The following is a 24,451-nucleotide window of genomic DNA, read 5'->3' as shown; positions in this document are numbered from 1 at the left end:
GCTTTCGGGGCGTCGGACTCGTCCCGCGGGCCAATACGAACAACGCCGTTTGGTTCCGTTCGTTCGTTCGGCGGGTCCGAAGCGGAGGTAGTTAGTTATGTACATACCTGGTCAGGGGGTGCTAAACCTTAATGATGATAAGAGATAGATAGGGGGTTAGACTCGGATGTTGCATATAGTAGTAGTAAGCCGGTAAGTAGTTGGAATAAACGTTTAGTTATCATCTGCCTAACTACCTTGGTAGGTAGTTAATAAAAAAATATACCTACCTAGATAGGTATCTACACGCGCGCGTACCTGGGAATTATGTAGGAGAAGGGCTGATTCGACGACATTCCTATGTATGGGATTCCCGAGTACGAGATCATGTCGTGGCATAAGTAGGTACATACATAATACCTTCTTACCTAAGTAGCTAGCTAGTAGATGTTCAACCTGCCTGCATCGTGGATACTGGGTAGGTAGGTAGGTACCTATCTTATTAACAGCCTGGAGCTTATGGCCGTGGAACGGGAGAGGGCTAAAGGGGGTATAGATGCTAGGTAGGTACTATGGGTGGGCAGATATGACATGGAAAGATTCGGAACATCATCATCACCATCAGCATCATCATCGTCATTATCACGTACATGTATCAGTGACTTTGCTCGAAGCCAGGCATAAACGGTCGTAAAACCATTTACGCCCCTGAATATCAAGTTTCCTACCTACCCGTTTACCTGCCTAGACTTCCAAGGCATACCTATACACTATACTCCAAGGGGAAGGGGGCGACTGGACATAGCCCCCCTATTCCACCTACCTACTCGAGAAAGTTAGAGCTGTCATGTGAATTTTCTCTAGACTCTAGAAACTTGGCCGCATGGAGAATGTCGACTTTTCGTGGTATACCTGCCTACCTAGGTAGGTAGGTACCTGAGGTTAAGAGACTTCCAAGGTTGTCATACTCGCATGCATAGGCACCTACCTAGGTAGAGTCTGGTAGACAGGCACCGCCTACATGTTATAACCGGTGACGCCGATGAGAAACATAGAACGCAGGTAAGTAAGTACGTCCAAAACCCCACAAGACAAGGAAAAAAAAAAAAAAAAGTCCAGGCCCTCCCTCCCCCACAAATATATAAGACACACAGGAACCAAGAGCCTATCGGGCAGCCACCCGCTAACTAACAACAGCGAGGGCAGGCAGGCCAGCAAGGCAGCCGAAAGAATATGGATCTAACTAGAGATCTATGTAAGTATCTATGGTGTGACCTGTCATACCATAGAAACCTGGGTAGGTAAGCACCTGGGTATGCGTGTATGCATGTGTGAATGTAGGTATGTAGGCATGTATGTATGTAAGGTAGGTAAAAACCTTGGAAGAATGGGTGGGTGGACCACCCGGGGTCTCGGCACAGAAAATAATCGGCTGTTCTTTCTTTCTTATTCTTTTTCTTTTCTTTTTTTTTAGCGAGAATGTCCGAATAAAAAAAAGGGGGGGAGGGGGGGGCCGATACATAATAACAGGTGGCCAGTCAGTCAAGTTATATTAATGAAAGGCTATTTATTAAGGCTAATTCGGTACCCAGCAACTGATAGGGAACCGGGCTGGCGGGAGCTTCCATCGATGCGTTTGGTCTTCTTACCTGGCAGTAGGTACCTACCTACCTACCTAATGTTTTAGGGGAGGGGGAGTGGAAAAAGGGGGTGAGCAAATCAGGCACGCCTTTCTGAGTTTCAAAGAACGTTCGACCCATAGCTTCATAACACTTGGATTTGCTCGGGTCGATTCCCTAAGGTGTGTGGAAGGCCCTCCTATTGGCCATATATAGTAGCTGACCCCCTTTATTTTCTACCTACACAAGCTAAGCTAAGCTACTAGTCATGCGAAGTCAGCTTTCTTTGTCTGGGTCTGGATGGCATACATACTTCGCTTTCTGCTTTCTCAAGGAAAATATGTCGGTAGCTGCGAATCGAATCACAACCCTCAGCTATGAAGACCACACATGGCTTACTGGGTATCGGTAGATATTGATTCTGCCTTGGCTTATTCGGGTGGGCTCTGCAGCTCAAGGCGTATCTTTCTCACCTTAACTTATTTCCCGGGAGACGCAACGGCCACGATAGCAAAAGAGGTTTGCAACTCGTAGACTGATTGGCGAGAAGATAAAGGCAAGGTAAAGGTAGGAAAATATTTTATTAGATAATCAAGAGCTGCCATAATTATTTTTAGATATCCACCTACTCTACCTAGGTACCTAGGTAGTTGTATAAATTCCGGAGGCTTTGATTAGCGTAGTTTACGTGGCTCTCTCATAACGGTAGTCGCTTTACAGAGCGTTAGCGACCTCTAGCCTTAGTGCATCGTATTGAACATATACGGAGTTGGGCAGCACCGCGCTTTCGTAATTCGTCGCGTTGAACGGTAGGCTCAGTATGATTGCATTTTCGCCTTCTTTGAGCAAGGCCGTATCAAAGGCGAACTTGTTTCCGATGTTATAGCAGATGACAGCGGATCGCACAGCGCAGGAGGAGCTATGGTGCCAGCTATCAGACGGTCAGTAAGCCATCGGAGATGAAAAGAGTGTGTACGTGGTGGGCGTGAAGGTACTTACGGGATCACCCAAGGCTCAAGATCCTTTCCGTTGATATTAACCGTATATGCCAAATTGGCGTGGGGCTCGGATGCGTTGAAGACATCCGTGTTGCCTGCAGCAGTTTTGGCTCCAGCTAATTGAACTGTGAAAGTCGCTGTCTTCTTCTGCTCTATCTGAGACTTGTCCAAGTCAAACACGATAGTCCAGTTGTTGACATTGCCGTCGCCGTAATACGATGTAGGACGGAGGGAGTTGGCATAGCCTCCAAACACACTCCAGTGAACATAATTCAAGTCTTTGGAGACATCACTCTCGCCAACTTTGAAAGTAACGCCGTTCGGGAAGTCATCCACGAAGTCATAAGCAGCCCAATAGATCCTATACTGCTCCGGATGAAGCGGATGGGTCGGATCACGCTCGTAGCCGTGCCGGTATTCGCCGCTACTCTTATCTGGCGTGCCTATGCGAAAGATCTCGCTTCCGTGACTTTCTTCTTCCCATTTGACTTCAGTAGTCTCTACTTGCCCGGCACGCACCAAGATATCGTCTTGAACATGTTGTCCAAAAATGCCATCGGCATATATCGTGAGACGATACGTGCCAGCTTTCACTCGTGGAATATTGCAATCGCCAGCTTCGTTGATCTCGGCCCAGTACTGGTAAGCCTCGATGTCGGAAACATTGTCCTGGAAATCCACGCCGTTTTGTGACAATACGGCAATGGCATTTTTGGCATTTTTAGGTAGGTCGACGTGTAATTTCCAGGTACTGCGCTTGTTGCTAGGAACATAATTGGGCACGTATTCCGCGATAGAATCATAGAATTCGGCGTTCCATTCCGGATCTGCGAACTGCGCTGCGTCCTCTCGAAGAACCTGAAGATCAGTTCCAGCAGGAAAATGGTTGAAGTAATAGTATTGCTGATTTGGTCAATGGAAACCCCGACGCGCATAGGATGTGATTGACTTACTGGGCCAAATGTACGGTCAAATCCGTCGGTTATGTTTGGCTTTGAAGTATTAGCAACCATGTAATCCTCAAGTGTTATAGCCGACTGACCGTTTGATCTCCATGATGGTTCGACACTAAGATCCAAGTCAGTTAACTTCATCACGTCCTAAGCAGTAGATGACCACTGACCCATGTAATCGTATACTATCCCATCAACAACCAAGTCAGAATGCAACGGACCACCGAAGTAGGTTTCCTTCGTGTTCATCACCATCCACTATACAATACGAAGTTAGGTAGATTCTATGTGTGAGAGAGACTAGTTTCAGGGAAGCCCCCGGTATAGGTCACAAGACTTGTACGGGGGTTGCTCATGGGCGGTGAAGCTTCAGCGGAAAGATAAGTGTGTAATCGGAAGATTACTCGGGGGTATACTTACAGCTCCGAACGTTGAATTGTCCGATGTCTGGGATCCATCGGCGTACCTGGGTACATCATGTCAGTCTAGCCAAGACCAAGAAAGTACCTGCCTAGGTAGGTAGGTAGACGGGGAAGAATCCGACTAACATCCCGTGGGCATCATGATTCCTCCAAGTGTCTTGAAATGTGTACTTGGTGAAATAGTCGGCTTCTTGTTGAACGTAAGGGTCATCAGGCGTGTTACCCAAGTACCAGGTAGCATCTATAACGTGCGCGGGTCAGTATTTTCCGAAAATGGGGTCTTCGTATACGAGAATAGGGCATATAGTGATGTCTCGGTGCTCCCGAAACATCATTCGTCCCGGCCTCGAGGCTGATGGGACTGTTCAACGTAAACTCTAATAGTTCCTCACCTTGTACCACGACCTGGCTTCCCTGAGCCTTCTTGCTAGGCAGTGGGGCATATTGCAATCCATTAGTCGCGAGATGCGTCCATATGTTCGAGTTTGGCCGAAAGAGAGTCCGAAATTCTTGAAGGTTGCGCAAGAAGGGTGTGGTCTTGCTGTGATATGCAAGACGTGAAAAGGCGTGTAAGCCAGTCTCGCCATCCTTAAGGAACCAATATTGCTCGAGAATTTGGCCGGTGGGTGTGTAGGTGTCAGACATCTTGATGCCTCCGTAACTTATCCCTGCCACGTCTGTTCCCGAGTATAGCTTATAGGTGGGTTGCGATGATCCGGGTGTCCAGAAGCCTTGCGGTGTACTCGATTGAGCTTCAGCCGCGTTGCGTTACGTTGTAAAAGTTTCATGTTACTTACCAATAGCAGTCCAAATAGAATTTGCCGGTAGATCCAGAAGGAGTGCCTAACAGGTTTTGACCATCCAGCTCCACGGCATCCATAGACCCCGAGGCCTTGTCGACACGTGCGTATAGCCGGTCATTCTGAATGACAAGATGAGCGCCATCCTCGGTTGCAACCACTTCGGCGTTTACGCGTCTAGAAAGAGACAGGAGACTAAGAAACGAGCAAGAAATCGCGCGGAGAAGCATCTTGACTCGATTTCAAGAGTTTAACGCGTGATACAAGAATATACTGTACATATTAGCCTGTCTCGTAAGCTATTGGATATTTTAATAAGGCAGCTTAGGCATATATATCGTCGATCTTCGGAAATGGCTTGAACGAATCCCCGTATAGTACCCCGTATAGTAGACTTAGGCATTACGGTTGGAGAAATTCATACTCCACTTCTAGGTAATTATTCCGCGAACTAGATACCTATCTACTTAGTAGGTACGGGGAACGGTGCTGAATGCGGGGAGTTTGTGGGGTGAGGCTTAATATCTTCGATAGAGACTTCGCTCAACGGCATATAACTGCGGAGAATCTGGCTGGGGAGAGGCCCAGGGTAGTTTCGGATCTCGGTAAAGGACATAGCGAGAAAGCAGAAGGGTTAATAGCCTATACGATCTCAGCATTACTTACCTAGGTAGCCACTTAGGTAGCCACTTACCTCTTAGACTACCTATGTTTATCATCTTCTATGAGTTGGCTACCTAGATAGGCAGATAGGTAGCTCTGATAAATTAGGTGATGCTTGTAGCAACGAAGGTTGGTCTCGGTTAGGTTGGCAAGCTTCTAGACTTCTTCGAAGAGGAGTTGAGACGAGGTTTAGGGCTCCCAATTGGTCCTGCATAGGGATGGGCTGAATGGAACGTCGATCATTGGAGGTTTGCTGGTGTAACTGACTTATAGAACATATGATCTATAAACAACCTATTATGCCAGACTTCGTAGTTCAGATGATGGCGCTGGATACCTGGCTAGTAGGTTTGCGCATGCATAACAGTGCAACGGTGATCCGCAAGTGAACTCCCCTGCATCTTTCGGCTTTGTATCCAGTCAGCTGGGACGCATTTGATTAGTCGAATGATTTGTCGATACGACATATTGCTCGTGGTTGAAAAAGGGCAGACGGAGACAAAGTGGCAATTAAGGCAGTGCAAGGTAATATGGCTCATGACTGATCAAGCCAAGTCATGTAACATTGAATGCTGTACATATGGAGATGGTACAAGCATCACTATCACCAATATCGTCATTGTACAGGACGCATGTGGTTTGGGGTACAGTTGGTAATGATTCAGAGTTATGGATGGGCTGGATTGGATGAGGTAGCCCTAGAAGTGCTTCAATATGTATGCATTGCAGTGTATTGTGCAATAACTAACTAAGTTAGTAAACATTGAACATTGAACATTGAACATTGAAATGATTGAACAGATGCAGGACGGATCGGGATTGCGGAGCCGAAGACAGCAAACTTTAATACTACATATGTACTAACTAGTTACTACTAGGTAACTAGTAGTTAGTAATACCTAAGTTTAGGTAATACCCGACCCGCTTTGGTACATGCGCATCAGCGCTAACATTGAACCTTCTTTTTTTATACTTCAATATACTTAGTAAGTAGTTATGTACTCTTTACTTTCTTTCAAAGCACTTGAGGTTACTCGATTTCTCTTTTGAGTTGTAAAGCCGCAACTATTGGATTATTTTAGTATATAGGTGATACCATCATTGATGTAGTGACTGTACTACTACACCAGCGTGGACCCATACTACCTACATAGTTAGTACTGTAGTATTGTGTACACAGTATTGTCAGAACATTGAATTGTACAATACAATACCATAGGTCCCCACTTTGTTGAAGTAAATACTACATAGTAATAATACTAGGTTAGTAGTATGCATGTGGATGGGTATCAATGATAGCATACATGTGGCAAAGGCCGCAAAGCATGGCATGTGGGTTTCTTCAATGTTCGTCAGGTACAGATACAGATCAATTGATACGCACGCAACTCAGTGCTAAGGCTTGGGGCTTGGGGCTTGGGGCTTGCTAGTGGCGGTAGTAGCCCCAGTAAAGCCAAGGTACCGGTATTACTACATAGTACTAGTAGTAGATGCTATTGAATGGCACTGCACTGGGCACTGCACTGGCAATGCACTACCCCTAATCGTGCTCTCCTTAATGGCTGGATAAAGGTTATTCCTCTTATCTAGCATAAAATAGATACTGATAGTACATTAAATGGGTACCTTAATAAGCTCACGTTGTTTCATCTAACGCTGGGCTCGAACGTACCTTCGCGTACCACCAATAAAAAAAATTTAAGAAAAGGCCAACGAGAATCAAGGAAAGCATTTGAACTTATCTTACTTGCTAATCACTTTTTGAAACCTCAAATGTTGTCAAATTCCAAACTTGGGCGCCTGTGTAGGCTAGACAACACAGACTATGAACGGCCAGACCAGACCAGACCACGAGGGTTACTTGCAGCTCGGATTTCTCATTCTTTGTGGCCATCTGACTGTTCTTTCAGGGGCAAAAGGAGCAAATGATGGTGTCTACCAAAATAAAATAAAAAACGGGGTGACGAGGATGACTTGAGGGCAGATCTATTTCGACATTCGGCCAGATCTAAACTAAAACTAACAAAGTAATGGGCTCGGGAATTATTGATACTACTAACTAGTTACTTCGTACAGAGTATTCGTGTGTATCCTCCTCTTGGTCGAAATATGAAAACCTCCGTCTAAAAGGATTATTCATGCAACATTACCCCCAGCATGAGAATCATATCCTTTCTGAAACAGGAGCACGACCCTATCGGAGATCTCTTTACAGCTTCCCATGCTTTGCCTATCCTTTGCCTACCCTTTGCCTACCCATTGCCTACCCATAGGTAGCTAGTCACAAACTTAACCCGGCATTTTTTTCACTCAGCATGCCCAACATATTCATCCCTTTCCTTCGTCGTCAAAGATTGTCCTAGGGTCTACCGTGGCGGACGCACTGCCAATCATCAAGTGCCGCGAGCAACTTCTTCGGGTGCGTAGGAAACACGCCGCTGGCTCGGCTTGCACAGCGTTTGTGCAGCGTTTGTGTAGTCCTACCAGCCCTACTGTCAAGCTGATCTACGGATCGCGAGACGACCCATGTCTGGAATGTGTATTGTGGATTATACCTATTATCTATGTACACTGTTTAGACGAAGCTAGAGCTTTGCTGAGCTCATGTGAGTCCGCACGCATATGAACCTGTTTTGAGACATGATCCACATCCTCGTCACTCTCCCTTAATCTACTCCCGGTTGAGATCGAGTTGAAGATCCCCATCCATCCGATCAAGTAGCAAGTGTTACTACCATATAATTCTTTATTTATTTATATTTAAACATCTCTTTCTCTTCTTAACCCCAGGCCGGTTCTGGAATCTTTCCCGCTCCATCATACGAACCATTTTCTATTCAGTGTGATCGCCATGGTTTCTTCAACTTTCATCGGCTCCTTGGCCTCTAGGGCCATTTTCTTAATGTCTAGTCATATTGGCGGCCGCGCCGACTCAGCGACATATGCCTCTCATACCGTCGATGCGCTGGGCACTCTTCAGCAATGGTATAACCGTGATACCGGCTTATGGGACACCACTGGCTGGTGGAATAGCGCCAATTGCTTAACTGTGTTGGCCGACTTCGCGATTGTAGACGAGTCGGCTTCTAATTCCCTAAATATCCCAGAGATAATACAGAACACTGTAAGTCTAGTCGAAGGATCTCTTCCTCGCTTCTCTCATTTTATGTGCTCGAGAGCTCGAATCACTTCGTGATGATATTCAGGAGTCACGAGCTCCCCCCCCCCCCAACGAGCATAACAGCTCATGTCCATTTTAATATCCGCTTCAAATCCCATACAGTTAAAACATGGCTAATTCTATATGGAACAGTACGATCAAGCACAAAAGACCACAGTACAGGCCAAAAAGACCCTGTCGGCGGCGGGACTCCCCATTTCATCATACACCAGAGTACCAAAAAGAGCTGTGATTGGTGAGAGAGGTTTTGACAACTTCCTCAACGACTACTACGATGATGAAGGCTGGTGGGCACTAGCTATGATTCGCAGTTACGATGTTGGCGTCCAAGGCCTTGGAGACCAGCAGTATCTTCAGGCCGCCGTCGAGATCTTCGAGGATATGAAGAAGGGCAACTCTACCTGTGGTGGTATCTACTGGAGTAAAGTTGGCACATACACCAATGCCATCGCGAACGAGCTTTATCTTAGTGTCGCCGCCTCTCTTGCCAACCGAATCCCCTCTCGAAAGGGTTACTTCCTCGACATCGCCAACACCCAATGGAACTGGTTCAAGAATAGCGGGCTAATCAACAGTGACAATTTGATCAACGATGGGCTTACGGATGCCTGCAAGAACAACGGCATGCAGACCTGGACCTACAACCAAGGAGTTGTCCTGGGTGGGTTAGTGGAGCTTTCTCAAGCCACGGGGGATAAATCGCTTCTCGACGAAGCTAATACCATTGCCACCGCCGCTATTACTAAGCTGTCTAAGGATGGTATCCTTTCTGATGGCTGCGAGCCAAACTGTGGAACTGACGGCTCGCAATTCAAAGGGATATTCATGCGAAACTTACACTACCTACAAAAGGCTGCTCCTTCAGAACCTATCCGAAACTTTCTCCTCACCAACGCGGACACGATATGGGACAAGAACCGCAACGATCAGAACCAGCTCGGTGCGACCTGGCAAGGCCCTTTCCAAGACCCAACGGCAGGCACCCAAAGCTCTGCCCTCGACGTCCTCGTAGGGGCGGCAGCGGTAGCTTAATCACACCGCCCTAATGACATGTGCGTGTGCAGGCTTTGAGAGGGGCGGGAGGCGAATCGGCGTTCAGGTTTATCGGCACGGGATGTTGGATACCACTCATTTATTTACCTCAGGTACCTAGTATAGGTAGTCACCTACCAACAACAACACACATTGCAGAATCGCATTATATTCTTCTATATTAAGTAATCATTAACTTAAAGTAAAGATAGTCATAATCCACCAAAGAAAGACTTCCCCAACAAGCAAAAACCCATGAGTGAACGAGTTATAATTGCGGTGAAATTCATTTCCTCTTCCGGGCATCAGACTGCCACCGTGCTGGCGCACGCGCTCACGCGCCTTTTCTAGAAATAGATCATCTTTCACTTCTAACGCATCCTCGTGGTTGGCTCGCCCCGCCCTTGCCTTTTCCCTTTGTAGGCGAGGTGATCGCCGGGGTTATTTGGGGTAACATGTATATGTCTGCATGTAGTGTATGACACTGTATGTAAGGAGAAGTGATCAAATCGATGTAAGGAAACTTAAAAAAAGAAAGAAAAAAGGCCATGTGCCAACCGGTTGAAGTTAGGTTGCGATCAATGGTCGTTTATACCTCTACTGCGGAAAAAACTGGGTAACGAGGTGGAAATTGGTGTTAGTTATTACAGGGGAGAGCTTTTTTTGGTGGTGGTGGTGGTTAAAGTCTTTATTCCCTTCCCTTCTTCCCCCCTTTTATTATTTCCGCTATTATGCCGTAGGTACTAATTAACTAGCTAACGTCAGAGAGAGAGAGAGGGAGGCAAGGGTTAAGAGTTCCTCATTTTTTTTTTTATCATTTTAGGATTGAAGACGTGGATATAACTAGATTAACTAAACTCGATGTGAATCTTTCATTTATTGGAGAGCTACATGCAGGTTAGCAGCTTTGCTGGGCAGCGAGGTAGCTAAGGCTGCTAAGCAAATAGTTACTGTATTTTAGTTAGTCGGTGATCCTACGGGGGGGGATGGATAACTAGGTAGCTCTCTTCATGCAACCTGGCAGTTGAAGTCCCGTGCCTGCATACAGAGTGCATGGATATATGGGGATATTGTTATTCCTTACGTCAACGATGAATTGCAAGTTGCAACCTCTCTTCTTATCTTTTTTTTTTTTTTTTTTTTGCCAAGATAGTTAGTTACCTAAATAAATTAATTACAGACTGAAGGAAAAAGAGAGAGATAGATAACTAGTAGATAGATGGAACGTTAACACAAGGGAGCTTAACTTCTTCCGATATTATCCGTTGGGCACACGACACCTTGGTCTTGTTGCTTCGCTCACCTTACCTTGCTTCACTTCTTGATACTTAATATAGGCACTCACTCTAACCCCCTCCCCCCCCTCTCCCATATATTGACGGGCGTCTAGGCGCCGAGGCGCCGGGTTCGAGCTTACTACATACATACAGCCACTTGCTGTTGCTAATAAACCAGGTTAGATACGACATACATCCCCAGCACCTAGGTATCACATACATACCTTGCGGGGGAGGGTAAACAAAACGGATACATGCAGGCAGAAAAGGGAAGTGTCGCTTCATTGAATTGATTGATTGATGAATGAATGAATGAGTGAATGCGTGCGATATATCAGGTTTCTTCGGCTTTCTTTCCAAGGCTTGCTCTCTTACACAGCTGCACTATGGATATCTCCCTACCTACGTAGCTCATACATACGAGGCCGGTCACATCCATGATGTCAGTTTCTGTCGCGTGTTCGTGTCTAGGTAGGTCAGGCACGAAGTCAAATCAACGAAGGGAGTACCTAGTACTGTGTATAGCGTCAGAGGAGGTAATCTCACCTTGTGCGTTTAAGCTACATACCTACATACTGCATGTGGCTCCTCTACATCCATTACTTGTACCTAGCAGGTACCCAACCACCTATGTAGCACCAGGTAGTAAGTAGCACATAGAGACACAATAGTTATTTGTAACCTAGAAAATTGGAATATATTGGTAAATAATTACTTACGTAGTAGTTCAGGTACTACATCACTAAGTAGTAGGTAGTCTCACAAAGCCAGCCTCACATTAAGATGACGTCTAGGTAATGAATGAATAACCCTTAGTTTTGAACCCCACCCCATCAATTAGACCCGGGAACGAGTGCGTGGCGTCCGGCCAGACAGACCTCGCTCGATCCCGGACCACGGAGCCATCAGCCAACCTAATGGATTACACGCGCGATTAAGTACGCCACTAAGCGTCAATAGCTCACCATTGAATATTCATAGGTTAGCATCTTGCGCGTTTATTCTGGGGTTTTGCCGTGAACTAAGGTTAGTGCGATGCTAACCCTACGATATTAGTTAGGCCCCTGATGATCTCTACTATGTATTGGAAGTTGATTCTGACTAACTGTGTGGCTCTTAGGTGAGACTCAACCCCTATTACATAACTACATCATACTATGATGTATCACAGTCAGATGAATGCGTATTAGATCCAAGGTTGTTAGGGCAAGAACAAGGCCTAAGAAACCAACCACTATGATATCAACAAGTCAGCCTTAGTCAGGGGAAGCTAAGTAGACCGTACGACGTAGAGCAAGAACATGTGTAAATATGTATCCATTAATCAGGCCATTCATACTCATCAAACTGTAGTTTCTTCAACTCTTAACAATACAAGTGTGATCCGACTTTGTTTGCACCAATGCAGCCGACCCAAACGACGTAAATTTACATTCCAATGTACTCTGGAATACCTAACTTCTTTGTAATAGCTTGGTCTTCCCAAGTCGAACAATCCCATGCTGTTTTTAACCCCACGTACCACCTCCACCACCAGATCGTCCAACCTTTCGTTGGGCGCTTAGTCTCCACTCGTCTTCTGCCGCGTACTTGTTGTACAGAGGTTGTATCCTCTCCGCCTTCTTGCGCTTGCTGAGCTTATCAGTGGGAGCGACCTTGAAGAAAGTCGGAGCTGCTGAGACGAGCCACTTCGGTTCAATGCTTGTCGTGCAATGCATATATTCCTTCGAAGTGAGAACTAGCGTGTGATAGATCACCCATTCCGCCTGCTTGCCGAATAGCGCCGAGCTTGGGTGCAGGTACACTGGCGTTCCTTCAACTAACGTCTTATACCCTTCTTGCGGGTCCTTTCTCGCCGAATTGCGGAAGAATCCAGAACACAAAGCTTGTCTGACCTTATTGGTGTCTCTGCCACAAGAAACGATAGGGTGTCGGTACCGTTCCATGATTTTCGTCAACTGCTCTCGAACTTCTTTAGCGCGCTTCATCGAACGTGCTTGAATGAAGTTCTCGAAGCACCAAGCTGCTGCGTAGCCGCTGTTCTTCCAGGCCTTGTAAACGTTGAGAAGGGTGAGGTGGTCCCCATGGGGGTCGTGAAACTTGGCCTTCTTTTGGTCGGCCTGCGTTTGCTTCTCCTTGGGGCGATAGAAGACGTTGGGAAGGTTCAACAACGCGACAATGCTAAGCATCTCATCTGAACAGCCTATATCGACTGCACCGATGAGGACCTTGGCTAAAGCAGGCTCCATAGGGAAATCGGCCATTTTGCGACCCAGACGAGTTAGGAGACCTTCGTCATCTAATGCTGACAGGGCATATAACTCTTCCAAAGCTGTCAACATAGTATTGGTAGGGGGTGGATCCATGAAGTCGAAGTGTAGTAGGTCGTTGATGCCCATGGCCTTTAGCATGAGAATGGTATTTGCCAAGTTCTGCCGTTGAATTTCTGGAATGGTTGTGGGAAGCATCTCAGACTGGTAGGCAGCTTCAGTATACAGTCTAAAGCATTTTCCAGGACCAGTTCGCCCAGCTCGACCAGCACGTTGGTTGGCCTGAGCTTGCGAGATAGGAGTAACAACCAAAGAATCCATCCCGAGCTTAGGATCGTATGCATTCTGCTTCACGAACCCAGGATCCACCACATAGTAGATATGGTCAATTGTAATAGAGGTCTCTGCAATGTTGGTGGCAATCACGACCTTTCTACTACCAGGAGGTGCAGGATCAAAAATCCTGCTTTGCATCTCGCTGGGGAGCGCCGAGTAGACTGGCAGAATGATCAGCTCGGGAACGCCAGGGCCCAGGGCTTTCATGCGCTCGTATAATATTTCTGCCGCCGTGTCAATCTCTTCTGATCCTGTGAGGAAAACCAGTATGTCTCCAGGTGGTTCAGTCAGATGAATTGTCATGACTGTTACCAGCGCTGTGTCGAGATAATCTGATTCTGGTTCTCTACTATATAATATCTCCACAGGAAACGTACGCCCGGGGATTGTGAAGATAGGACATTCGTTGAAATATGCTGAAAATTTATCAGCATCCAGTGTAGCAGATGTGACGATTATCTTGAGATCTGTTCGTCGTTTCACGGTTTTTTTCAAAAGCGCAAAAAGAACGTCCGTTGCTATAGTCCTCTCGTGGGCTTCATCTAACATGATGACCGAATATCTACGCAGGTCTGGGTCCATCAGAATCTCACGTTCCAGCATACCATCGGTCATATACTTGATCTTGGTTGATGGACTTGTACAATCTTCGAATCGAATGGTATACCCAACTTCGTCTCCCAGTTGGCAGCCAACCTCCTCAGCAACACGTTTCGCAACGGACATGGCTGCTACTCGTCGCGGTTGGGTGCAGCCTATCATGCCCTTGTTCGTAAAGCCTGCCTCGGCAAGATATTGGGTAAGCTGTGTGGTCTTTCCAGATCCGGTCTCACCAACAACAATCAGGATTTGATTCTCGTGGACGGCTTTTATGAGCTGGTTTCTGAAGGCAAAGACAGGCAGGCTTTCTCGTTGTTGTTTAATTGACATCGTAGTCCGTTTGCCAAATGACTGATCCTTGGGTGCAACGACCTGCTTCCACTCTGGTACGGCATCGGGCTTCGTGGCGGTGGCTTTTGTAGCCCGTAAATCACTCGCAAATTTCCTGCTATCTGGATTCGCCATTGGGTCTTGCCATTGCGAAGCTAGGTCTACCTTAGTCTGGTCCTGCGAAGCATCGACCTCCTGTTGTCGTAACTCCTTTCTTTCTTTCGATAATGCAGTCCCTGACATAGCTGCGCGGTTAAGTGATCCATCAGGTGCCTTCACAACCCTGATCGGTGATAGTTCTAGCGATTGCTTTGTCTGACCGGCAAGGAATGGTGGCTCTTCATCTCGCACTTCGATGTCGACTTCCTCTTCTAATTCCATCTCACCCTCGCCTCTCAATGTAGCATTGTAATCCTCCTCTAGGTCAGGATAATCTGAGGCTTTGGCCACACCGGAAGCAATCAGTTGTCGAATCTCCCACCGTTCTGGCGATGTCATCCTTTTCTTGTGAGACCGCGGTGGGCCGCTGTAGGACGCAAGTGATGCCAAATTGTCATCATTACGGGCAAGCACACCGTTCCGGCTTCCAAGACTCTCCATATTTGCGCCTGATTGTATGCGGGCTTGGGGGGCAAGGTCCATACCAGTCTCCTGGTCGACATCCTTCATGGAAAGTCCTATCCGATTCGACTCAATTTTAGTGACCTTGACCTTGACATCTTGACCCCTCGATAGGAGGTCAGAAGGGTGGTTAACTCTTTGGCCTTGGACTAAGTTCGAAATGTGTACCATTCCATCTACCTTGCCTTTGACACCATGCAGATTGACAAACGCACCAAAGTCCTTCATGCCAGTGACGTGACCATCGTAGACTTTGTATAGTACAGGCGAATCATCGAGTTCGGGCTCGGGAGGGCGTCGGAACATATTATCATCTTCCTTATCGTCGTCATCATATTTTTGCCTCCTCCCTCTGTGGCCGTCGCGGCGTGATCGGTGCCCATCTCGCTCATCTCGTTCATCTCGTCGACCTTTTCGTTCCCCGTTACCGTTTGATTGATTGTAATATTCGTCATCGTCGTAGTTGCGATCCTTACGCTCTCGCGATCGATACCTGTCCTTCCTTTTTCTTTTCGAAGCTTCTCTCTCAGGGCTCCGAGATCGCTTTCTAGATTCTCTGTCGTGACGAGTACCGCTAACTTTGCTTTCGAGCCCTTCCAAAAGTGCTAGGGTATCATCTATGTCATCTCCTCCTCCGTTGCTAGCATCCTTATCTGGGATACTCAATCCTTTGAACAGAGTCTCTTTCTCCTCCAAAGTACGTACTTGCTGATGTTCTTCTCTTGAAGAATCTTTTTCGGCCTTGAAATTAGGATGTATTGTTCGGACTAAACGATCGATACTCTCAAATAAACTGTCGGGCCAGCTTGCGCCGCCCAACTGGGCCAACTTGGACTTAAAATCGGATAAGTTAGAGCTCTCTAGTCGCTGGGCGATGATGAATTCGGCTAAGGTCTTGTCGGAGATTCCTATATGGTTCTGGAGCTCTGACGTAACTTTAGACACCAGCGATAGGAGCTCGAGCTCATGGAGATCATCGTCCATGGTGTAGGTGCCACGTTCGTTTTCGAATGAGCCAGTGGTGTGGTTAGTGGTTAATTATCTGGTCGGATTAAAATAGGTGTTGAAAGAGTGAAGTGCTGAATGATATCAAACGCAAGCTTGAACAGTTAAGAAACAAGCGATGAATTACGGCACCGCATGCATTTCGCAAATAGTGTGTATATAGGGTCGGCTCTTTATGGAATTCGTATGCGTATTGTTGTCGTCTTGTGCGTTGCTTTCTCTTTTTTTCTTCTTTTTTTTTCTTGGGTATGAAGTAAGTTATTAGGTGCAAGGTAAGTTAGGACGAGTTACACGCTTGACGACGAAAAGTCAATTATCGATGTCAGCAAATCACGCCAAGCTTTGCTAGGTTAGGCACTTCAAGTTTGTCCTATGTTTAGTGGGGTCGCAGTACAGTGTACTTGTAGGTACCCCTAAATATTAATGATTTACAGTAGCGTACAGGGCACTTCCTTCCAATCGCCAACTAAGCCCTTTGGATTATCAGATAAACTTCCAAGGTTGAACCTACAATGTTATCATTAAAGATGGACGCTGTCTCTTTCAGATCCATCACTTTCACTACATCCACAGCATTGAAACCAAAAAAATCGTACATATAGGTGTGAAGAATACCTCTATTGAGTATCATTAACATAACACATAACAAGACATCAACGTAAGGTTAGATATCTTATCATGATATATCATGGATGCGATGGAGTGGGTATTACGATCGGCCTATCAACCGAAACGGGGAATCTCTCTTTCACCGTTCCCGCTTCGCATATGCCTACATATATATGTGTATGTCAGTATATGTCAGTATATCTTTGTTTTATTTATCAGTATTCACATTAATGACCCTTCTAGGTTACATATCTAGTGAAGTCTTCATATATATAAATGAATAATCTCAGCATATAGAATATATCTATAACTAATGATACCTATAATATATCAATACGACAGTTATCTCTCGCCTTCAGCCGATTACCCATCAGGGCCACGGTACCTTCTCCGGCCTTGGCAGGGGTCATACCGGTCTAGACCAACACCGGACGGTGACTGTGGTTATCCCTGAGCACGCAATTAACCGAATAAACAGATAATCCATCTTGACTTTCATGGCAGCCTAATTGTCAGCTTCCTCGGATTACCTACATACACTGTAGTGCCTAGAAGTTCGCACTCTCACTCAGTGCCGCCATGATAGATCAAAGATCATGAGCCAACTAGCCTTCATAGGATACGATGGGGATTCGTTCCCCTTTCGCTCCCAACCATTTTCTAATCTGAAGGCCACTCAAGAAGAGATTACCAGGTCCGTATTGATTCCTCCATGTAGATATAGAACACTACATATGTACCTACATGCCTAGGTACCTACGAGGTAGATAGGTAGCATAAGTATCTAACACACTTGTCTAGTAGTACGGACCTTCAATGGATATATGATCTCTCTCGTTTTGCAAAAGCTGGCTATCTACAATTTACTATTGTTGTTGCGTCATTGCTTGTTATCGTCAGATACTTGCTTCATCGCCCATACCCCAATGTCACGGGGCCCAAATGCAATGCATATGCAGTAGTATCATGGCCGCTAGAGATATGCAGCCAACTCTTGCGAGCTGCCTCCTTGGCGTTCATGATCGCTGCCGTCGCTCGGGACGAAGGCAGGTGGGCTGATGTCACTGCTTTGGCTTACGCCTTCATCGTCGGTGTTCTGCGCCTAGTTAGCGATTACGAATGGAGACATGTTGCCTTGCACCACACCAATTTCGTCCTTGCTGGTTCTCTGCTTATCCTTGCCATAGGAGAGCTTCTTCCCTACGTTGATGTAAATCATACTGAGGACAAGAGTCCAATGATCATTTGCAGCATAGCCACCTTGGCTACCGCTGTCTTCATAGCTCTTGCCACTCGGAGGGAATGGAAACCACCATCTTTGGATCCCACTTTATCATCTAAAAAGACTTTGATGGAAAAGCCCTCACCGGAAGAAACGTGCAGCTGGTTGGAGTATTACATAACCTACGAATGGCTCACGCCGCTTATGCTAAGGGGCATGCGTAAACAGGTGACTCTAGAAGAGCTTCCTAGACTCCCATGGTATGACGAGCCACTACTACTCCTCTCCAGGATCCAGGGGGCACGACGGAAAGGCAAGTCAACATTATGGACACTGCTATATTTCCTACCAACCGAACTTATCAGTATGGGTGGTTGGATTGCCTCATCTTTTGTGTTGGAGATGATAGCTCCTTTTGCCATGTATAGACTTCTTGGATATCTGTCCCATCCGGAAGAATCTTCCTTTCGACCTTGGGCTTGGCTAATTCTTTTATTCATTGGCCCACTGTCACGTTCCGTATGCTTCCAGCAATACATATTCACTTCGACTCGTCTTATCGTGCGTGTCAAGGCCGCCCTTACCCAGGAGTTATACTATAAAGCAATGAACTCTATGGAACTGGAGGACGAAGTATTCGCTGAAATTGCGGCTACGGGTAAAGAGAAAAGAGTCGAACAAAACACTACTTCAACGGGACGCCTGGCAAACCTCATGGGCGCTGATACGGACGCCATTACCAGAGGTCGAGACATCGTTATAGTTGTCTGTGGAATAACCTCGGGGTCAATCGTATCCCTCATTGGGCTGTATAAGTTGCTGGGGTGGTCAGCCCTCGTTGGTATTGCAATGATGTTGATACTATCACCGCTTCCGGTTTTAATCGCCCGCCGCATGATAGGTGTCCAGCGTGACATGAAAAGAATACAGGACTCGAGAATGTCGGCTATCTCAGAGTATCTCGCTTCAATTAGGGCGATCAAATACTTTGCCTGGGAAGATGCCATCATAGAGAGAGTCAACGAGATCAGGTCAGGCGAACAAAAGAAGATTTGGAGTCTGAACATGCTGTAGGTTGCTGTCTCCCTTTTGGGATGAGACTTTGCGATTGAGCGCCTGTACTGACCGTCAGATTCTAGTTATATCATGCTTGGCCAGCTCACCGAAGCGATCCCGACTTTGTCCCTAGTCCTCATCTTCACTTTACAGGTGCTTGTACGCAAAGAACCGCTAACAGCAGATGTCGCGTTCACGTCGATAACCTTGGTTAGGATACTACGCCGAAACCTGTCCATGGCATCAACCATGTCGAGATCATTTACTGCCGCGACTGTATCTATCAAGCGCCTAGACCGATACTTCCAAAACACTTCACCCTTGTGTTCGCATCCAGTTGGCCCACTTTGCATCAGTAACGCTACGTTCAGACGGAACAAGAAGGCTTCATTTACTTTGCAAGACATTTCTATTAACTTCGTTGAAGGTGGTTTGAATGTAGTGACGGGCCAAAGTGGGAGTGGCAAGTCAACGCTTCTCATGTCGATACTAGGGGAGACAATTCTCGAGGCGGGCTCGATTACGTGCCCAAAGGATATCGCCTACGCTTCGCAAAGCCCCTGGCTACAAAATGAAACGATTCGTGAGAATATTCTCTTCAATAGTCCCTTTGAGCAAGTACGATATGATCGAGTCGTCAATGCTTGCGGGCTGCCTATCGATTTCAATGAGTTTCCAGAAAGAGACGAAACAGAAGTTGGTGAGAACGGGGCGTCATTGTCTGGAGGTCAGAAGTCTCGAGTCGCTCTTGCACGCGCTCTATACTCGAAAGCTTCTTTGATTCTTCTCGACGATGTATTTTCTGCTTTGGATGCTAAGACATCGGCATTGTTATGGGAGGAAGCATTCTGCGGAGATTTGCGTAAGTATATGTCCAATTGCCTTAGCTTCAGAGACAATTTTCTGACTAGACGGTATACCTAGTCAAAGGAAGGACTGTGGTACTTGTCACCCAGCTGCCGTGGATTGCACCCCAAGCGGATCTTAGTATAACACTGGAAAACGGCTCGGTCAAAGATGTTCAACAAAACCTTGGCGTAGTCCGAAAATCTGTCATGCTGAATAGGACGCTTGTCGATGAAGGCAACGTTGATGTGACAGCAGAAGAGGTCGCGGTGCACACGCTCGATATCCATGGCGCAACGACTAACGGCAGACATACCAACGGTGATATCAAAAGCCCTGAGGATAAGCGCCGAGACGAGGTCACCCAGGAAGCCCTCAAGACCGGGCCAACTGCCCGTCTCCAATGTAAGCAGTGCTCTCAGTTTCTTCAACGTCGTTTGTATCAATATAGTCAAACTAACATGGCGTCTTGAAAGTTTTCCAATATATGCGGCTCTTTGGCAATCCAATATACGCCATAGTCGCCATCACGATGAGTGTTCTTTCCACTGCATCGTTTGTCGGCACCGGGCTTTGGATTGCGGTATGGGTAGACGCCTACGGGAAGGACGACGCGTACGACATCGCCTTCTACCTCGGCATCTATGCAGCGTGGAGTATCGCAGATATCTTCTTCAGCGGCTTAACTTACATCGCCTATGAGAACGGTGGCTGGTTTGCTGCGCGGTCGCTGCACACTACGTTCATGAAGGCTGTGATGAGCGTGCCCCTTTCTTGGTACAAAACGACACCGGTGGGCCGAATCGTGAATCGGTTTTCTAGGGACATGGATTCTATTGATACGCAGTTGGCTGGTAGTAAGTCGGGCTCCTATTATTCTCCATTTTGCACGGAAATCTAATCAGGTGTATTTATCATAGTGCTCCGAATGTGTCTGGAGATGCTCACACGACTCGGCTTCCAAATCGTAGCAGTCGGTTCGGTACTTCCAATCTTCATGTTTCCCGCAGCAGCTTGTTGCGCTGCTGGGGTTGTCGCAGGGGAGTTATACACGCGGACTTCCGTGGCTGTGAAGCGGCTTCTGTCGTCCTCGCAGTCGCCCTTGTTCGCTCAATTTGCTGATAGTCTAGCTGGTCTTCCTGTCATCCGTGCTCGCACAAACATGCCGCAGATCTTTGGTGACCAGTTGGCAGATAAGCTGCGGGTATTCGAGAGGGCCTCTGAAGCTGCTTTCAACTGCAACCGATGGGTTGCACTCAAAGTCGACATGATGACAACGGTTGTTACTGTTGCTGCGGGGGCTATCGCTGTGTCAAAAGCAGGTCTGGTGGCAGCCGGTCTAGTGGGATTCTCGTTGACGAACGCAACGGTAAGATATGTCTCGATACCATTGCGAAACAGAGTCGGCCTCTAACGTAATGCTTAGACACTCAGCCAACTCATTATCTTGCTCGTAAGATCAGGAAATGAACTTGAAGTTGAATTGCAAAGCGTAAGTCAAATAACCAGGTCAGCTCAGTAGGTGAAATACGCGCTGATGAAGTACAAGTTTCACCGAGTTCGAGAATACGTTGCTGTCGAACCGGAAGAAAAGCCGGACGAGTACAAAAGCTTTGGCGAATACTCTGACGATCCTGAGACGGCTGTACCTGATAACTGGCCAACAAGCGGCGAGGTCGAATTCTGCAACGTAACTATCAAGTACGACTTGGACGGCCCGGAGATCTTGAAGAACATCAACCTCAAGTTCACGGCTGGTGAGAGAATTGCTGTAGTCGGACGAACTGGGTCGGGAAAGAGTACTGTAAGTATAATGCTTGGTGTTTTCTATTCCAAGTATTGTGCTCACTGACGAAACTCGTAGCTGGTCCTCTCTTTACTGCGCTTCACCAACATCGTGTCGGGCAAGATCCTCTTCGACGGTGTAGACATCACAAAATTTCCACGAAGGAAACTGCGAGAAGCACTTACAATCATCCCGCAAGAAGCAGTGCTCTTCAACGGAGACGTACGGTCTAACCTAGACCCGACAGGCAAAATCCCCGTGGAAACACTCGAGAAGGCTCTCCAGTACTGCAGCGGAATCGCATCGTTCCAGTACCACCAGAACGGCGATCACGCGCAAAATGGCCACGGACAAGCTAATGGAAACGGGATTGCTTACTCGGACGAGCCAGTTACTGCTACTGCTGACCTGGGCATCACGCTTTCCACTCCCGTGAAACCCAAAGGTGAGAATTTCTCCCACGGTCAGCGGCAGGTGCTCTCGCTCTGCAGGGCCCTGGTGCGTAAGAGCAAGTTGTTGTTACTTGACGAGGCGACCGCAAGCGTACGTATTCTCTGTATTTTACCCACCACCGCCGCCACCATGTTTCCCCTCAATTCTCAAGCACTAGTCTAGCCGGGTTCTCTCATTACTAATGAACTCTCAAATAGATGGACTACGAGACCGACCAAGGCATTCAGGAGGTCCTGAGGAAAGAGCTAAACGAGCATGGGAGGGATAGGACGCTGCTCACCATCGCCCACCGGCTCAAGACTATCATCGACTATGATCGTGTAGTAGTCATGAGCGCCGGCTCAGTCCTGGAGTAAGTGCTTACCTACCTAACTTCTTTTCCTCCCTCCCCACCTCCCCTCACCTCATATCTCATCCACCTTTTCTCTCACCTCAACGTAAGTTTGACTAACCAAAAACCTCCAGAGTCGGAAGCCCAAAGGAGCTTTACGAGGCCAGGGGACAGTTCTACGACATGATGAAGCACAGCGGGGAGTTTGAGGATCTAGAGGGATTGCTTCAGGATAAATAAAGAGCGGTAGGTATTTGGGGTTTTATCTCCTTTTTAATCTAATAGTTGAATTTCATCGATGATATAAGTATAAGGGATGGATAGGTAGAAAGGGATACATACTGAGTAGGCAGGTAACCAAGAAATTGTGATAATATATAGTGTATGGATATGTACCTACCGTCGAGGGAAGAATATATATCGGATAGGTCAACATCGCGGCCCCCCCTTTCAAGACACTAAGCCGGGCACCTAGCTTACCCTAGGTAAGTAAGTAGGGTAGATTAGTAGGTCCATGTCTATCTATCAAAATGCTCTTCCTCCTCAACATTTGGGCTAATCTGGTACCTACCTATCTATGTACCTATAACTCCTTTCTTATGTACTTTCTTCACCCACCCACACATCCTTTTAAAGTCTTTATCCAAAATTAGGTACCCTAGCAGTTAAGTGTAAGAAGAAGTCAGGCAATAGTTACATGTATCTGTTGTTAACATTGTCTATCGAAATTAGAAGCTTAGTACTATGTAAGGTGCCTATTGAAGCTCAAAGTCGTGCTGTTTAATAATCAGGGTACCAGCTAGTCTAGCATCTACATAAGAACATTGAACTAGATAGGTTAGAGAAACGCAGTCCAGAAACATCACTAACCTTAGGTTAATTATGTTGATCTTTTATTACATTTATACATAGTAGCACCTACATATGTATGTACCTACCTACCTACCTGCAGGTGGCTACTAGCTACTAGCCCAAAGACGTCTTACTCAAAGAGCTACCTAAGTAAAATGTCTCATCGCCGTCTTAAAGCTCTCGAGACCGTACGTACCCCTCATTGCACATCATCTCATCCCCTTTCTACTTGACCTCTACCTACATACCCAACCTACAGTAGATGTACCTATCTCAAAGTACCCAGGTACCAACCAATCTACCTACTAGCATACCAAGCCACCCGCATCTAATAAACTGCCTACCTTAGGTACCTAACCTAACCTAGGGTAATAAATAAATAAAAAATCTCGATCTGTGCAGGGCTACCTACCTACCTACCCATTTCCCCATCCATCTATCCTACCTACCTATATAAAGTTAGAGCCCAGGCCTCAGAAAAGAAAAAAACAACAACAAAGCGGCTAGAAGCGTCCCACGGTTCCATCCAGCGGTCGGGCGATCGCATTGCGTTGCGTGTGTTGGTAGATTCGGCCGGCAGCGAATGTGTCTCAGATGGTGTAACCCTTTTCCAATGCGTACTTATTAGAGCGAGCGAGCGAGCGAACGAACCTCACACGTCCCGCCCGTGAGGTTCTTTAAGCGAGGCGAGAGAGAGAGAGAGAGAGAGAGAGAGAGAGAGAGAGAGAGAGAGAGAAAGGTTCGACTCAGCTTACTCATGTCTCGATGCTATTTTAACTTCTTTCTTTTTTTATTGGGCAGTTTCTCTTTTGGTAGTTCATCAACACGTGGTCGGGTTAATGGCTTCTAGATTGCTTGCGCCTGGATACGATATAATATACTTAGGTAGGTGGGTAGGTACTTTTAGTCTGATTTGTTTTTGTACATAGATCGAACCGAGTAAGTACATATTACTAAGTGTCTAATATATCCAGTGGCCATTGTATCTCGATATGAGCGCGGTGCTAGGATTGTATTATGTAGAAAGGGCCGTTGATTCGCGTCTTCGTCACACAGCACAGCACATTACAGATCAGTTACAACTTCATACCATCTGCTGTAACCGCCGTCTGCCGTGAAACTCAGATTCAGTAGACAGCCTCGATTTGGTAAAAGTAATAGTCCGTGGTATTATATGGAGGAATAGGCAAAGAAGAAAGGGGGAGGAAGG

At 46.6% G+C, this 24,451-nt stretch overlaps 4 protein-coding genes across 4 annotated transcripts; 2 read left to right on the top strand and 2 right to left on the bottom strand.

Moving 5' to 3' along the window:
* Window positions 1-2,312: 2,312 nt before the first annotated feature.
* On the bottom strand, window positions 2,313-5,001 carry GGS25DRAFT_514583 (polysaccharide lyase family 4 protein; the record flags this gene model as incomplete). Its single annotated transcript, XM_049263006.1, has 9 exons — window positions 2,313-2,529; window positions 2,598-3,499; window positions 3,550-3,588; window positions 3,639-3,664; window positions 3,720-3,807; window positions 3,970-4,015; window positions 4,098-4,212; window positions 4,364-4,713; window positions 4,769-5,001. 9 exons carry the CDS (start codon window positions 4,999-5,001, stop codon window positions 2,313-2,315), a joined length of 2,016 nt encoding a protein of 671 aa, XP_049115260.1.
* A 3,284-nt stretch (window positions 5,002-8,285) lies between these two features.
* Window positions 8,286-9,647, top strand: GGS25DRAFT_522378 (glycoside hydrolase family 76 protein; the record flags this gene model as incomplete). The annotated part of the gene is made up of 2 exons (XM_049264223.1): window positions 8,286-8,558; window positions 8,748-9,647. The coding sequence occupies 2 exons, from the start codon at window positions 8,286-8,288 to the stop codon at window positions 9,645-9,647; spliced, it is 1,173 nt and encodes a 390-aa protein (XP_049115259.1).
* A 2,114-nt stretch (window positions 9,648-11,761) lies between these two features.
* On the bottom strand, window positions 11,762-14,460 carry GGS25DRAFT_514582 (P-loop containing nucleoside triphosphate hydrolase protein; the record flags this gene model as incomplete). The annotated part of the gene is made up of 5 exons (XM_049263005.1): window positions 11,762-11,806; window positions 12,580-13,409; window positions 13,443-13,598; window positions 13,635-13,868; window positions 13,908-14,460. 5 exons carry the CDS (start codon window positions 14,458-14,460, stop codon window positions 11,762-11,764), a joined length of 1,818 nt encoding a protein of 605 aa, XP_049115258.1.
* Window positions 14,461-17,291: 2,831 nt separating this feature from the next.
* GGS25DRAFT_514580 (ABC transporter) lies at window positions 17,292-22,629 on the top strand (the record flags this gene model as incomplete). Its single annotated transcript, XM_049263004.1, has 11 exons — window positions 17,292-17,389; window positions 17,497-18,987; window positions 19,057-19,835; window positions 19,898-20,224; window positions 20,296-20,676; window positions 20,740-21,188; window positions 21,246-21,311; window positions 21,369-21,623; window positions 21,684-22,148; window positions 22,256-22,410; window positions 22,524-22,629. The coding sequence occupies 11 exons, from the start codon at window positions 17,292-17,294 to the stop codon at window positions 22,627-22,629; spliced, it is 4,572 nt and encodes a 1,523-aa protein (XP_049115257.1).
* Between the last annotated feature and the right edge of the window lie 1,822 nt (window positions 22,630-24,451).

Source organism: Hypoxylon fragiforme, assembly GCF_022984875.1.
Source record: "Hypoxylon fragiforme strain CBS 206.31 chromosome Unknown GGS25scaffold_6, whole genome shotgun sequence".
NCBI classification, from domain to species: Eukaryota; Fungi; Ascomycota; class Sordariomycetes; order Xylariales; family Hypoxylaceae; genus Hypoxylon; species Hypoxylon fragiforme.
This window is presented reverse-complemented; position numbering and strand designations above follow the sequence as displayed.